Source organism: Mobula hypostoma, chromosome 11 (genome assembly GCF_963921235.1).
Source record: "Mobula hypostoma chromosome 11, sMobHyp1.1, whole genome shotgun sequence".
NCBI classification, from domain to species: Eukaryota; Metazoa; Chordata; class Chondrichthyes; order Myliobatiformes; family Myliobatidae; genus Mobula; species Mobula hypostoma.
This window is the reverse complement of record NC_086107.1, coordinates 63203546-63220650: the sequence shown is the minus strand read 5'-3', so window position 1 is coordinate 63220650 and position 17105 is coordinate 63203546. Positions and strand designations below refer to the sequence as shown.

General features: G+C 41.2%; 1 protein-coding gene across 2 annotated transcripts in view; it reads left to right on the top strand.

Moving 5' to 3' along the window:
• LOC134353795 (N-acetyl-beta-glucosaminyl-glycoprotein 4-beta-N-acetylgalactosaminyltransferase 1-like) overlaps positions 1-17105 on the top strand; it is an 897506-nt gene that overhangs the window by 633837 nt on the left and 246564 nt on the right. For both annotated transcript variants that reach the window (XM_063062183.1, XM_063062184.1), the window contains one exon: positions 7172-7250. In XM_063062183.1, the coding sequence (XP_062918253.1) occupies positions 7172-7250 (79 nt within the window). The remainder of the gene's footprint in view (positions 1-7171; positions 7251-17105) is intronic.

The following is a 17105-nucleotide window of genomic DNA, read 5'->3' as shown; positions in this document are numbered from 1 at the left end:
CAGTAGGCTTATAGTAGATATCAGTGGATAAGCTGTCTCCAGAGACAGAGACAGAAAGATCTAGAAAGGGGAGGGAGGTGTCGGAAATAGACCAGGTAAACTTGAGGGCAGGGTGAAAGTTGGAGGCAAAGTTAATAAAGTCAACGAGTTCTGCATGCGTGCAGGAAGCAGCGCCAATGCAGTCGTCGATATAGCGAAGGAAAAGTGGGGGACAGATACCAGAATAGGCACGGAACATAGATTGTTCCACAAACCCAACAAAAAGGCAGGCATAGCTAGGACCCATACGGGTGCCCATAGCTACACCTTTAGTTTGGAGGAAATGGGAGGAGCAAAAGGAGAAATTATTAAGAGTAAGGACTAATTCTGCTAGACGGAGCAGAGTGGTGGTAGAGGGGAACTGATTAGGTCTGTAATCCAAAAAGAAGTGTAGAGCTTTGAGACCTTCCTGATGGGGGATGGAAGTATATAAGGACTGGACATCCATGGTGAAAATAAAGCGGTGGGGGCCAGGGAACTTAAAATCATCGAAAAGTTTAAGAGCGTGAGAAGTGTCACGAACATAGGTCGGAAGGGATTGAACAAGGGGTGATAAAACAGTGTCGAGGTATGCAGAAACGAGTTCGGTGGGGCAGGAGCAAGCTGAGACAATAGGTCGGCCAGGACAGGCAGGTTTGTGGATCTTGGGTAGGAGATCTTGGACATGGAGATGATGTTTTCAATAGTGGGAAAGTCTAGGACCAGAGGGCACCGACTTAGGCTACATCCACACTACGCCGGATAATTTTGAAAATGCCAGTTTTGAGTAAAAACGACAGGCGTCCACACCAAGCGTTTTTCAAAATATCTCCATCCACATTAGGACAGATATTTGGGCGAATCTCCTCCTACTGGGCATGCACAGGACACAGAAAACAAGCGAAGAGGGAATGGTATACTTGGTGCGAGTTTGTCTAGTTACAGACTAGAAAAACTTTAAAGGAATTGCTGTTGGCTCTCGCGCAGGAGGACTTAAAACTAAAAAAACAACAGATACTTGAGCATATGGAGGCAACTGACAGGGAGTTCACGGACAGTATGACCCTACTGACGACGAACACTGAAAAACTGACTAACTCTGTTGCATTAATAAAGCACCTTGTTGAATGTATAAAATATGTCTGCATCAGTGTTATCTTGTATTTCCATACAACGTCACATTAGGCTGTTACACATCTATTGTCAGAAAAGTACTTGCATAAATAGGTAAATCACCTTCATACAAGCAAGGACAGAAATCAGGGCAAAGTGAGTATACTTATTTATTTAGTAAGCTATGGGTCAAAGTATTTGGTGAGTACATTTCTAATTCTTCTGGCTTCAGTCTCGTTGCCGTCTGTTCTGAAATTGTTAGTCTATGTAGGGGGTTGCGTTCAAGTAAACGATGAAATGCCGTGCTGCAGCCATTTGTTCCAGCACGTCATGACAGCGTTTTTAAATAGTCAAAAAAGCTCACTTTCCAATTTAACTCTCACGCCGTTCACACCGACTGTGCGTTATAACAGCCGTCCGGCAGTGCTTGCGCAGTACCAAGCAGAAGCAGAAAAAGCATTTTTGTTGTGGTGTTGTCATGACGGCGTTTTTAAATATCTCCGTTTACCCCGTCAACACTACAACGCGCAACAATCGTTTTCAAATTTACACGCTCTGGAGAGTGTTTTAGAAAAGCTTCGTTTTCGTGGGATGAAAACGCCGTTTCAATGTGGACAGAGGGTCAAAACGAAGAGCAAAACCTTCGTTTTCAAAATTATCTGGCGTAGTGTGGACATAGCCCTAGAATAGAAGAACGTCCCTTAAGAACACAGATTTCATACATTATTATTGCAAATTATTGCACATTGGTAAATTATTATTGTGTATATTATTATTCTGTACTTTATTATTAGTTAAGTCTGCTCACTGCTAAGTGTGTTTTTAAATGGTGCTACTGTAATGAAAGAATCAATGGGGATCAATGAAGTATTTATTATTATTATTAGATTAGGAGGAATTTATTTAGTCGGAGGGTGGTGAATCTGTGAAACTAATTGCCACAGATGGCTGTGGATGCCAGTGAATGGGTTTATTTGAAGCAGAGGTTGATAGGTTTTTAGTTAGTAAGTGTAACACCTGTGTTACGCTTGTCTTGTGTGACTCGTCTCTGCACTCTTTATGAGGAAATCTAATTACATAGTACTGCACCAGATGCTAGTCGGCCATCAGAAGCTCTAGCTATTGAAAGGAAGGCAGTGAACAGAAAACACAGTTTAACTCCTTTCATGACAAGTTCTCCAACTTTTAAACAAAGTAAATCTCATTTAGAAACTTATTAAAATCTTTACAAAAACAATCAGTTTTTCCAGAAAATCAAATTCTGATCCTTCAAATGAGAAATAAACTTGTACATCCAACCATATTAAATCCTCAATGTCTTGAAGCATTTAGTTCGCATACTGGTTCTTCGATTTTTAGGAGGCTTATCATCGTTTTCCTTGGTTCATTAGATGAAATTGTGGGTCATCCACGGAAAATCGATTCACAAAATTTCACAAAAATACCTGACCTGTACACAACAGCAATACAATCCGTAAGCTCTTGTGCACATTCTATTTTCTATTTCAAAATAACTCACTATCACATTGTCATCTCCATACATTTCTCAGCTACAACACTACCAAATATATTTCACACACAAATTATATACTCGGAACAGTAACTCACCAAATCCCTTGGTATGACTTAACAGAAATAGTTCAGGTTACACAGTAGAGATCTTGGACACCACTCTCTGCCCATATCGTCTCGCTGTAGCTGGTGCTTGTTGTAGCTGTAGCTTCAATAAATCTTATATCGATATCCTCTCTCCTTCGGGGTGTCACCCTGAGGATTTCCAGGAAGTAGGGTAGAGATACCAACTATTAACTTCACTTTTAACAGTTTGTATCTTTTGTTAGTTTCTAATAGCTTGCTGCATTTCTGTCACTTGTCCACACCTGTGTCAGCCACACCTCGTTCTCGCGTAGTTCTCTTTTTTTTAATTCGGTAAACCTCACTTCCATCCCTCCACAGGTGGAGCTTTCTAACATTATGTCTTTGGGTTTAATTAGCCTGGGTTACATAAGGGCATCAAAGGTTAAAGGGAGAAGGCAGTTGAATGGGGTTGAGAGGAAATACAAATCAGCCATGATCAAATGGCAGTGTAGACACAATGGGCTGAATGGCCTAATTCTGCTCCTATGTCTAATGGTCTTTTACAGTGATTTTTTTTTGCATGTCATCTATACAGATCCTTCCATATGTATAGTGAAGTAGTAGAAAAGGAAAAAAAATTACAGAATATAGTGTTATAGTTGCAGTGAAAGTGCAGAGTCATGACAAGCTAAATTATGAGATCAGGGATTCATCTTTATCGTACAAGAGGATTGTTCAAGAGTCTGATAATAATGGAATAGAAGCTGTCCTTAAGCCTGGTGGTACTATTATCAAGCTTTTGCATCTTCTGCCCAATGGGAAGGGGAGTAGAGAGGATGACCGGGGTGAAAGATTTCTTTGATTACATTGACTGCCTTTCTGAGGCAGCGGGAAATGTAGATGGAGCCAGCAGAGGTAGGCTGGTTTGTGTGATGCGTTTGGTTGTGTTCACAAATCCCTTAATTTTTTTGTAGCCTTGGTTACAGACTGATAGCCCTGCCGTACTGGTCTGTGATGCAACTGGGTAGGAGGCTTTCTGTACTGCATTTATAAAAATGTGAGTGTCAATGAGAACATGCCAAATTTCTTTAGCCTTCTGAAGGAAAAAGAGCCACTGGTGTGTTTAGCTGGTCAAACATTCTATGTTATGGATTCCTCTTAAGCACATATTTTGGTGACCTGGAAACCCATTCTGTGAAACTTGGAGGTAGTCTACTAGCTAACAATATGTAAGATCTTAGAAGGTAAAGGCTTAATAGGGGTCACCCATCTCTGTTACATGAGATAAATACTTCATTCCTCCTAGTTTCCATCAAGTGTCCAAATGAAAGCTCTGGATCCCTCTTGGGGTCAGCAAGGTCTCCACTTCTACCAAACAATCCCCAGCCCACAAAAATGGGTTAGGATTACAGTGAGTTCCCTAGATCGGATTGGAAGAGCTACCATTTTGCCTCACTGCTTTAAGCAAAAGCTATACATTCAGTGTGTAGCATAGCTGCAGTATCACTGAATTGTGTCTGAACTCCAGAAATGAACAAGCTGCCCGAGTTGAGTTTGCCCATTCTCCCTGTGAATACATGCATTTCCCCTGGGACATTATACAGGCATAAGGGATTAGTTTGCTATTTAATTGCTGGTTTAATTAGTTCAGTACAATATCATGAACAGAGGGGCCTCTTCCTGTGCTATACTGTTCTATGTTCTGTTCTATTTACTCTTATCAAATCACTATTGAACCCTTTAAAGCCCTCACTTTAATAAACAATCAATTTCCTCCTAAGAAGACAGAAGCCAATGCTCTGAATAATTCTGAGGTAGGTCAGTTAAGTCATGGTTAAAAGCAAAAAGGAGCTCTTGTCTGTCCAACCTTGGTAAACTAAACCTCCTTCACCTACCAGCAGGAGAATTTCCATTTTGTTCCATCACCATTTTGTGTAAAAGTCTCTGCCTTGCTAAAATTGGGCAGCTTACTCCATGCTTCTGGTAGACTGCTCCATTGTAGACAATCAGCTGTATTGCAACTGTAGCAACAAGAAATCTGTTGGAAGAGCAGCACATGAGATGTCGAGGAACTCAGAACTAAGCAGGTCAGGCAGCATCTCTGAAGGGAAATGGGCAGTTGATGTTTCACCTTGAGATCTTTCATTTGGAACTCAAGAGTTGCTCCAAATTCCAGCATCTGCAGTTTCTTGTCTCCCGTTTGTTTCAGGAACTTGGTAAGTCAAGCCGCAATGGAGGTGGTGGAGAGTGGGAAGGGAATTGTTGATGCTTCAAGTCAAAGTCCCCCCCCACTCCAGGACTTTAAACAGAAGCATTAACAATTTTGTTACCCCAACCTCAACCCACAGGTGCTGCTTGGCCTACCGAGTCCTCCAACAGATTAATTGTTGTTAATGACTAACAATTAATCTGCAATCTCTTGTATCTGTGCATGCTTATTATTATGTAAAAAAGATACTTGCCTCATCCCAGCTACCTGGGTTGGATTCAGATCTGAGGTGGAGAGAGAGAATCAGAGATTATCAATTCATACCACTCCTAGTTTACAAGAAGATACATAGCATAGATTTTAAATTTTCATTAGTTTGCATCTTTCTCCATTCTAATGGCTTGCAAAGCAATATGCAGTGATTAAGCTCACCTGTTTACTGCATTTTAATTTCTTTCACCATCAAGTATAATTAAGTCCAGATTTAAAAAATGGTCTGTCAGGAATTTGAGCTGATCCCAGTTAAACAGCTCACACAGCCATTAGCTCAAATTCAATTGCATCGATACATATAATGAGCCATTTTATTCTGATTTTGGCTCAGGCACAAACTGTAAGCCGAATGAGGAATGGAGTGTTGTGACAATCAGCCTTGTTCTACTGCCAGGAAAATGTCTTGTAGGTACAGATTTATTGAGCATTGGCTTCAGCCTTGGGTCGGTAACCTGCTTTCCAGTTGACAGCTTTCTCTGAAAGTGGCCTTCTTGTTTTTAAGTGTGATGCTGGTCAGCTTCCACAACTATATGCATTGGCTGTCAGCTTAAAGCCAATAGTATCAGAGCTCAACGAAGTTTTCAGTGCTTCGGTGCACATTGCAATCGATTTTGTTTCAAATATCATGTTCTTAAAGGTTATGCTTATATTAACAAGGCATTCCCGCTGACTTTTAAATTTCAAGTTATTGTCCTTGTGTGAGCCAACAGATTACTGAGTAAAATTTTCAAACCGACTATTGAACTGTGCAGTAGAGATCTGTATTGTGGGGGGAAGAAGGAGGGTGGTAATGACTGGTTTATTTTTGTTCATCTTACTGGAAGCTGTGGAGTTACTTTTTTAAAAAACAGCCCTCTCTTCACCTCTTCATTCTCACTGGTTTTTATTCTCTCCTCCAGAAATATTATGACTTCAAATGTGGTACATTTTCAGTGCTGTTATCCTTTGGCCGTAGAGCATAGAAACAGGACCATTTGGCCCATCATATCCATGCACCATAGGGATTCTTCCTTAATTAGTAACATCATAGCAGAATGCTTTACAGTACCAGTGACTCGGGTTCATTTTCCGCTGCTGCCTGTAAGGAGTTTTTACGTTCTCCTTGTGACCGCATGGGTTTACTCTGGGTGCTCGGCTTTCCTCCCACAGTGCAAAGGTGTGCCAGTTGGTAGTTTAGTTGGTCATTGTAAATTGTCCTGCAATTAGGATAGGATTAAATCAGCGGATTGCTGGGCTTCGTCTCTCAAAGGGCCAGAAGGGCCTATTCTGCCTGGATCTCAATAGATAAATAATTAAACTCTTCCAGCACTTGGCCATGCCCAGTCCTTTCAAGTGTTCCTTTGGACACGTGTAAAATGCTGTACAGTGACTCTGCTTCAAACTCACTGTCCAGCAATGTATTCCAGGTAGTCACCACTGGAGAATCAATGTCATAGTTAGCTCCCCTCTAAATCCCTTAGCTCACACCATTTAGTTTTATCTACAGTACTGCACTCACATAGGCCATTCTTTCATTGGGTCTAGCACACTGTTCCATTGTGAATGGGATCCCAAACCTGTACTTATCCAAAATCCACACAAGGTAAGGACAAATTGATCAGGCTGAGAAGCATTTGAGCACTGAGCATTACAACTAACTACTGAACTTTTGAGGGATAAATAAAGAATTGAGATATAAAGAATGTACTGAAACCATATGGACCAGTGTTTTGATTTTGTAATGTGTTAGTACATGTTCTCTAGCAATGTTCCCAGTGGAAATTTGCCAGGAAATTGAAGACCAAGCTGTGCAATATGAGGTGGGAATGAGTCCCATCAGAAGAAGCACTTGAAACCATACTCTAGAGGCAAAGCTGAGAACAGACAGCCATCAGAGGGTGGTATTGTGCCAGCATCACTACCCTACATCACTGATATACTGTAGCTGCTCAAAGATTTCTTCTAAAATTGTCCTCACCAATACATTTCCTTTCTCCACAGTGTTATTTCTGCACGAAGATACTATTTTGAGGTGCTTCATAAACAGGATGATAGAGGATCTGATCATGTGGAAGTCGGGGTAAGTGACTGTAACTGAGCAACCTCATCTGAATGGGACATTCAATATCAGCATATTCAGGAGTCTGTCAGGCCAAGGATGGTTAATTGCACCTTTTGGATTATTTGACTGCCCTCTCAATTAAACATAAAGGACCAAAGTTAATGTTAAAGATCCTGCTGAAAATTGTAAATTGTACTTCCTAAATCAGGTAATATTCTAACAAGGATTTAGCAGTTTCATCATTGTGAAATAGGTGGAAAAGTGGAGACTGGATGGTGAGACCAGTTTGCAGTTTGTTGCCTCCTCTCAATTGGAGTCTTGTTCTATAGGCAGTCTGAACATCTCATTTTATGCGTCAACAATTTTATTTGTAAACAGTTAGTAATGCTTAACATTTAGGAAAGAATGATAATGGAAAGTGTAGATAAGTGTAGATAAACTGCTGGGGGGAAACTTAGGTAGAGCAGAGAAAGGTGGATGTCTGGTAATAGGACACAGATCCGCTGAGTTTATTTTGTTGATAGAGAATTGGCTTGAAACACACTGTTCCCGTGTTCATCAAGATCATGAAGATCAATGTGGCCTTAACCAGCAATATGATGAGTTGGAACAATGCCACAAAGTAAAGTGATAGCTTCATAAGGAAATCTGGACACAATAGAAGGAAGCAGCCTTGTTCACATAGTTCTTAGTTAATTGTTAGGTCTTGAATTTTCTGGTATTTTCTGGTATTGAATTTAAGGGAGACTGGAAATAGTCATAGTCATACTTTATTGATCCCGGGGGAAACTGGTTTTCGTTACAGTTGCACCACAAATAATTAAATAGTAATAATAAAACCATAAATAGTTAAATAGTAGTATGTAGATTATGCCAGGAAATAAGTCCAGGACCAGCCTATTGGCTCAGGGTGTCTGACCCTCCAAGGCAGGAGTTGTAAAGTTTGATGGCCACAGGCAGGAATGACTTCCTATGACGCTCTGTGTTGCATCTCGGTGGAATGAGTCTCTGGCTGAATGTACTCATGTGCCCAACCAGTACATTATGTAGTGGATGGGAAACATTGTCCAAGATGGCATGCAACTTGGACAGCATCTTCTTTTCAGACACCACTGTCAGAGAGTCCAGTTCCATCCCCACTTCATCACTGGCTTTACGAATGAGTTTGTTGATTCTGTTGGTGTCTGCTACCCTCAGCCTGCTGCCCCAGCACACAACAGCAAACATGATCGCACTGGCCACCACAGACTTGTAGAACATCCTCAACATCGTCCGGCAGATGTTAAAGGACCTCAGTCTCCTCAGGAAATAGAGATGGCTCTGACCCTTCTTGAAGACAGCTTCAGTGTTCTTTGACCAGTCCAGTTTATTGTCAATTCGTATCCCCAGGTATTTGTAATCCTCTACCATGTCCACACTGCCCCCTGGATGGAAACAGGGGTCACCAGTACCTTAGCTCTCCTCAGGTCTACCACCAGCTCCTTAGTCTTTTTCACATTAAGCTGCAGATAATTCTGCTCACACCATGTGACAAAGTTTCCTACCGTAGCCCTGTACTCAGCCTCATCTCCCTTGCTGATGCATCCAACTATGGCAGAGTCATCAGAAAACTTCTGAAGATGACAAGACTCTGTGCAGTAGTTGAAGTCTGAGGTGTAAATGGTGAAGACAAAGGGAGACAAGACAGTCCCCTGTGGAGCCCCAGTGCTGCTGATCACTCCATCGGACACACAGTGTTGCAAGCACATGTACTGTAGTCTGCCAGTCAGGTAATCAAGAATCCATGACGCCAGAAAAGCATCCACCTTCATCGCTGTCAGCTTCTCCCCCAGCAGAGCAGGGCGGATGGTGTTGAACGCACTGGAGAAGTCAAAAAACATGACCCTCACAGTGCTCGCTGGCTTGTCCAGGTGGGCGTAGACACGGTTCAGCTGGTAAACGATGGCATCCTCAACTCCTAGTTGGGGCTGGTAGGCAAACTGGAGAGGATCTAGGTGTGTCCTGACCATAGGCCAGAGCAGCTCCAGAACAAGTCTGTCCAGGGTCTTCATGATGTGGGAGGTCAATGCCACCTGTCTGTAGTCATTGAGGCCACTGGGGCGCGGCGTCTTCGGCACAGGGATGAGGCAGGACATCTTCCACAGCACAGGAACCCTCCGGTGCCTCAGGTTTTGTTTTTGTGAATATATTTTTACAACTGATTGGTAAAGCTGGTTATTTCCTGTTGTTTAAAAATACTTCGCCTTTAAATTTCTAAAATAACCTACATATAATTGTTATTTGACTATGGTAACACTAGGTTCCACGTTGTTTACCACCACCCGCATAAAAACAGTCCTGCTTTTCTCCTTCTAGCACGACTGCAGAGTTACCCAACCATGTCACAAATCAATGTGATTCAAAGATTCAAAGTACATTTATTATCAAAGAATGCATAAATTATACAGGCTTGAGATTTGTCTGCTTACAGGCAGCCACAAAGCAAGAAACCCGAATGAACACAATTAAAAAAAAGACCAAAATAAAGATTAGTCGAAGTGTTGTGTCCGTAATCAACATTTAGTATGTTGCATTCTTATACTAATTTTTTTTGAATATGTTTGCTTATGCAATCTTTTTCATGGGTATTTAAAAAAAAGACAAATTATATCTTGGAGGAGGCTTCTTGTGTTGTTATTGGTTGAAACAGTCAAGCTTAAGTCCTACTTATGGCAGCTGAAAATGGAATCGATGAGAATGAATGAAAGAACAATGTTTTGATGTTATTCAGGTAATACCTCTATAATTTCTGAGTTCTTCTCAACTCTTGCTTGGAATCTGTCTCAGTTGCACAGTAATTCCTGAGAAGTGGAGCTCCCCCTCATGCTTCTATCTTGTATTCCTTCCAAGCAATTCACCCAAAGCCAATCAATGACTTGGACCAGAGGCTGTGATTGATCTTTGAGGTTCAACCATGATGTCATGCCTCAGGTGTTCTTTCACTCTGGTGCATATAACTTCTGAAGTTGTTTGTCAAGTACATACATAAGTGGAGGAGTAGCTTTTATGAATTGAATGTACATATGGTGTGGGTTTGAAAGTTATACTAGATATTTAGATTCATTTATCTATCACGTGTACATTGAAACATATAGTGAAATGTGTTACTGCATTAACAGCCAACACAATCCAAGGATGTGCCTGCAAGAATTGGCACATTCCAACGCCAACAATGCATGCTCACAGTGTCAGCAGAACATTGAAATTTGGTTGAGGATTATTTCCTTCAGTACAGGTATTATGTTAATAGATTTACCTCTGCTACTTACAAGCAGGCAAATAGACAATAAAGCGAGAAGGTATAGGTTTGGGGTAAGGGGTAAGAGGTTTAGAGGAGATCAGAAGAAGAAAATTTTCACTCAGTGGTTGGTTAGAATGCAGTGCTTGAATGGATGGGGAAGGTGGCACCACTCACAATAATTAAATATAAGATGACCACTTAAATCAACAACACAAAATTTCAGGTGGCAAATGCTGGTGTAAATTGGATTGCTATGGATAGTACTTCAATGCTGACAGCAGCACAGTGGGCTGGCGTGTCAGTTTTCGTGCTTGTGACTCTGTAACAATGCTGAAGACCAGACAGTAATTACTTTGACATTGAGCTATTGTTTGAAGAAGCAGCAAGACAGTGATCCAATATGAAGAAGACAAAGAATGCCTTTCTCTCAATGGAGTGATGGTGATGTGTGGTGGAGATGAAGGAACTGCAGATTGGAATGGATGTGGTTTTTCTGCCAGTATATGGAATGAACCAAAATGTCTATAAAAGTGTATGGTTTTATGGAGATCACAGGGGAAAGACAATGAGCAAAGAAACTCTGTAAACTGTGCGAAGAGCATGGTGATGATTGTGAGCTATGGAGCTGAGGGAATGTTGGTGAGTCTACAGACATCATGAACTACAGGTAAGTTCTTGAACTGCAGATTTGGCAGGGACCAGAGGAACTGGTTAGTGAAGGTACACTATAAGGTTAAAGACTGGAAGATGTTTCCGTTTCCAAATTGTTTTAGACCAAGCATTGCAGAATTATTTGGTGTATGCATTGACCGATGGGATAGTTCAATTTGAATTGCATAATAATAGAGGACAATGGTTTGGGGAGCACTTACAAAGGCCAACAGGATGGAAATTGCACTTAAAAAAATACAAGGCATTGTGCTTGGGAAACAGATGATAATGGTGATGCTGGCTGCTTCTTTGCACCCAGCTACAAAGATGCCATAAGTGGACTCAGTGATGTGAGCATAAAAGATGGAAACACTGCAGGTGGTCATATCATATGAATGTTATCGGAGTTCCTTATTCTTGGATGGCGTCGTGCTACTGTAATCACACGGTAGGGTGTGTTGTGTATCGGATACTTGAAGTAACTGTCAGCATTTCACATATCCTTGAAAGATTTGGATACAAGGGGCAATATTCTGGAGCAGTTCCACAGGATGCACATGGTAGAATGAGGTAATGAGGAGGTGAAAATGGGGGAAATGCTGACTTGATGGACAACATTCATGAAAAGATTTCCGCAATTGGCGGTGAGGATATCTAGCAGCCACTTACACTGGCTCTATTTAAACAGACCTCAATGCAACTGGGGTTTGAAAGGAGCAAATAAAGTTCTAGCCAGCAGACATAGGCTGCAGCTGCAGTGGGAAAACTATAGAAAATAGAGTTTCAGTGTCTACTGTGCAATTAAAAGATGAGAGAAAGTGCTGCCTGGTTTGGGACTACAGCAAGAACAGACACCTCTCTCCATAAAGCTTGGGCAAGAGGAAGCCGATCAGTCAAATCCAAAACTCTCCTGGGAGGAGACAAGACATCAGATTAGCATAAGCTGTCGATTTATAGAAATGACTTCAAAAGCCAGTATGAGGTTGAGAAGTAGGCCCGCAAAGGAACAAACCAGTTAGAGAATTAAGCAAGGCTGAGGTATCTCTTCTGTGTTCGGGTCCAAGAGAAGATCATTGATAGAAAAGCCTGAAGTAGGTTCAAAGACAGCTTCTACCTCACAGTTATCAGACTAATGAATGGTTCGTTAGTATGATGAGATGACATTGACCTCACAATCTACCTCATTACGATCTTTCACATTGTTAGCCTGCACGGCACTTTTTTTCTCTGTAACTCTTGCACTACATTCTGTCTTTGTTGCATTTTGTCCTACCTTAGTGCACTGTGTAATGATTTGATCTGTATGAACGGTATGCAAGACAGGCTTGGTACATGTGGCAATAATAAACCATTTCCAATTCCGATTCAAACAACATGAGAGAACAAATGCACAGAAGTTTCAGGACAACAGCCACATTATCTTAGGAGTGCATAAAGAAGAGTCTCAGCACCAAGTCTTGCAGTGAGGTGATATTGATTTGGTCCAGCAATGATGACACAAAAACACAAGACAAGGCTGTGGGAACATTTAGAGAAGAGTTTGCTCTCTATAAGATTCTTAAAATTTGAAGAACTGCTGAGCAGATTACATTGTGGTGGGGAGGTGGCTATAAAGAACTTCTACAGGACATTACAGTGGCACTGGCTTACAATGTCAGCACAATACAATGTAGCTAGAATACAAGAAAACATATTGAAAATGTCAGACTTGATAGCTTTGGAGGCAATACAAAAAAGGAAAGTCAGAAGAGGTGACTGTGACTTCAAAAGTGACAGGCAAGAACATGAAAGGTTTTGTGTTTACAGAAAACTAGATTGGTAGGTAAGATCTTATGAGACCAGAGACACAAAGATGGAAGGCTTCAAGAAGCAGCTAAAGGAACAATTATTGCAAATGAAATTCTGACATCTAGCAATATATCAAATGCATAATGCTAAATTCAGTAGTTACTGATTTTTTAAAAAAATTAACTCTGTTAACTTTAAAACAAGATAGTTTAGCACCTACCATAGAAACTACAGCACAGAAACAGGCCTTTTGGCCCTTCTTGGCTGTGCCGAACCATTTTCTGCCTAGTCCCACTGACCTGCACACGGACCATATCCCTCCATACACCTCCCATCCATGTATCTGTCCAATTTATTCTTAAATGTAAAAAAAGAACCCGCATTTACCACCTCGTCTGGCAGCTCATTCCATACTCCCACCACTCTGTGTGAAGAAGCCCCCCTAATGTTCCCTTTAAACTTTTCCCCCCTCACCCTTAACCCATGTCCTCTGGTTTTTTTCTCCCCTTGCCTCAGTGGAAAAAGCCTGCTTGCATTCACTCTATCTATACCCATCATAATTTTATATACCTCTATCAAGTCTCCCCTCATTCTTCTACACTCCAGGGAATAAAGTCCTAACCTATTCAACCTTTCTCTGTAACTGAGTTTCTCAAGTCCCGGCAACATCCTTGTAAACCTTCTCTGCACTCTTTCAACCTTATTAATATCCTTCCTGTAATTTGGTGACCAAAACTGAACACAATACTCCAGATTCGGCCTCACCAATGCTTTATACAACCTCATCATAACATTTCAGCTCTTATACTCAATACTTTGATTAATAAGGGCCAATGTACCAAAAGCTCTCTTTATAACCCTATCTACCTGTGATGCTACTTTTAGGGAATTTTGTATCTGTATTCCCAGATCCCTCTGTTCCACTGCACTCCTCAGTGCCTTACCATTAACCCTGTATGTTCTACCTTGGTTTGTCCTTCCAAAGTGCAATACCTCACACTTGTCTGTATTAAACTCCATCTGCCATTTTTCAGCCCATTTTTCCGGCTGGTCCAAGTCCCAGTGCAGGCTCTGAAAACCTTCGTCACTGTCTACTACACCTCCAATCTTTGTATCATCAGCAAATTTGCTGATCCAATTTACCACATTATCATCCAGATCATTGATATAGATGACAAATAACAATGGACCCAGCACTGATCCCTGTGGCACACCACTAGTCACAGGCCTCCACTCAGAGAAGAATTCTCTACTACCATTCTTTGGCTTCTTCCATTGAGCCAATGTCTAATCCAATTTACCACCTCTCCATGTATACCTAGCGACTGAATTTTCCTAACTAACCTCCCATGCGGGACCTTGTCAAAGGCTTTACTGAAGTCCATGTAGACAATATCCACTGCCTTCCCTTCATCCACTTTCCTGGTAACCTCCTCGAAAAACTCCAATAGATTGGTCAAACATGACCTACCATGCACAAAGCCATGTTGACTCCCCCTAATAAGTCCCTGTCTATCCAAATGCTTGTAGATTCTGTCTCTTAGTACTCCCTCCAATAACTTCCCTACTACTGACGTTAAACTTACAGGCCTATAATTTCCCGGATTACTTTTCGATCTTTTTTTGAACAACGGAACAACAGAGCCACTCTCCAATCCTCTGGCACCTCACCTGTAGACAGCGACATTTTAAATATTTCTGCCAGGGCCCCTGCAATTTCAACACTAGTCTCCTTCAAGGTCTGAGGGAACACCCTGTCAGGTCCTGGGGATTTATCCACTTTAATTTTCCTCAAGACAGCAAGGACCTCCTCCTTTTCGATCTGTACAGTTTCCATGATCTCACTACTTGTTTCCCTTAATTCCATAGACTTCATGCCAGTTTCCTTAGTAAATACAGACGCAAACAACCTATTTAAAATCTCCCCCATTTCCTTTGGTTCCGCACATAGCCGACCACTTTGATCTTCAAGAGGACCAATTTTATCTCTTACAATCCTTTTGCTCTTAATACACCTGTGAAAGCTCTTTGGATTATCTTTCACTTTGACTGCCAAGGCAACCTCATGTCCTCTTTTAGCCCTCCTGATTTCTTTCTTAAGTATTTTCTTGCACTTCTTATACTCCTCAAGCACCTTATTTACTCCCTGCTTCCTATGTGTACATGTAACTGTACGAAGACAGTGAGCCAGGCTCTGAAACAGAGTCAGATGATTGATTGCTGAAGCAACAATAGCAGAACAAGATACGAGACTGAATGTGTATGAGTTCTGTAAAAACTGATAAACAGAAACGTCTGGTGCCTGGATTGGAAACTTCAGACATCTCGTAATATGTGCAATGAAGATTTCGGTGAACATAAATAACAAGACATTGAATTAATTTGTAATTTGTTAGATCTACAGAAGTATATTGATATAATGGATAATATGTTTTCATTTATTATTATTGGGAAGCAAGACAGAGGAGCTGATAGACATTGCAGAGTTAATGTGTGAAGAATAAAAACAATCAAAAATTATACTGGTTATACCAGTGGAGTTTTGCACAAGGTCTTTTGCATAAGGCAATGAATTTTTGAACAGTCCATGAACATTACCTTATTTTCCTTGATTGCCTTAATTTATTTTTGTAATTTATAGTGTGTTTTTCTTTGCACTGTATTGCTGCCAACTAATTTCATGTCATCTAAGTTAGTGATAATAAATCTAATTCTGATTTATGAATGCAACAGTAAATACTGTGAGTGCAAAATAACAAACTAGTGCAAACTGAAATGGTGCAAAAAGAAACACTGAAGTAACATAAGACCATAAGACATAGGAGTAGAATTAGGCCATTCGGCCAATTGAGTCTGCTCCATCATTTCATCATGGCTGATATATCTCCCTCTCAACCCCATTCTTCTGCCTTCTCCCATAACCTTTTATGTCCTGACTAATTAAGAACTTTTCAACCTGGCTGCCACGGCAGCCTGTAGCAATGAATTCCGCAGACTTATCGCTCTCTGGCTCAAGGAATTTCTCCTCATCTCCATCCTAAATGGGTATCCTTCTATTCTGAGGCTGTGTCTTCTGGTCCTAGACTCCTCCACCATAGGAAACATCCTTTCCACATTAGGCCATTCAAAATTTGATAGGTTTCAATGAGATACTCCCCCTACCCCCATTCTTCTAAGTTCCAGTGAACAAAGACCCAAATCCATCAATCACTCCTCATATGACAATCCTTTCATTCCCAGAATCATTCTCATGGACCTCCTCTGAACCCTCTCCAATAACAGAACATCCTTTCTTAAATAAGGGGCCCAACATTGTACACGTCACTCCAAGTGAGGCCTCACCTGTACCTTATATAGCCTCATCATTACATCCTTGCTTTTATATTCTAGTCCTCTTGAAATGAATACCATCAATGCGTTTGCCTTCCTCAACACCAACTCAACCTGTAAATTAACCTTCAGGAAATCCTGCATGAGGACTCCCTTGCATCTTGGATTTTGGATTTTTCTCCCCGTTTAGAAAATAGTCTATGCTATAATTCCTTCTGCCAAAGTACATGACCATACATTTCTCAAATTGAATTCTATTTGCCACTTCTTTGCCCATTCTCCTCTTCTCCCAAGTCCTTCTGCAACCCCCCTACTTCCTCAACACTACTTGCATCTCCACCTATCTGTGTATAATCCACAAGCTTGGCCACAAAGCCATAACACTAATCCAAGTGGTAGAGTTTGAGAACGTGGCAGTGCCACTGGGAAGGGAATATGAAAAAGGTAATTGGTTCAGAAGTCTCACAGCAGTGGGGAAAAACCTGTTCCAGTGTCCAGTCAGCCATCCGCGAACTTGGCCAGAAAGCCATCAATTCCATACTTCAAATCATTGGCATACAACGTAAAAAGAAGCTCTCCCAATACCAGCTCCTGCGGACCACACTTGTCACCAGCAGCCATTTGGAAAAGGTTCCCTTCATTCCCACTTTTTTCCTCCTGCCAATTAGCTAATGCTCTATCCATGTTTGTATCTTTCCAGTAATAGCATGGACTCTTATCTTGCTAAGAAACCTCATGGCACCTTGTTAAATGCCTTTTGAAAATCCCAAGTATACAACATCTACTGATTCTCCTTTGTCTATCCTGCTTAATGTTCCCTCAAA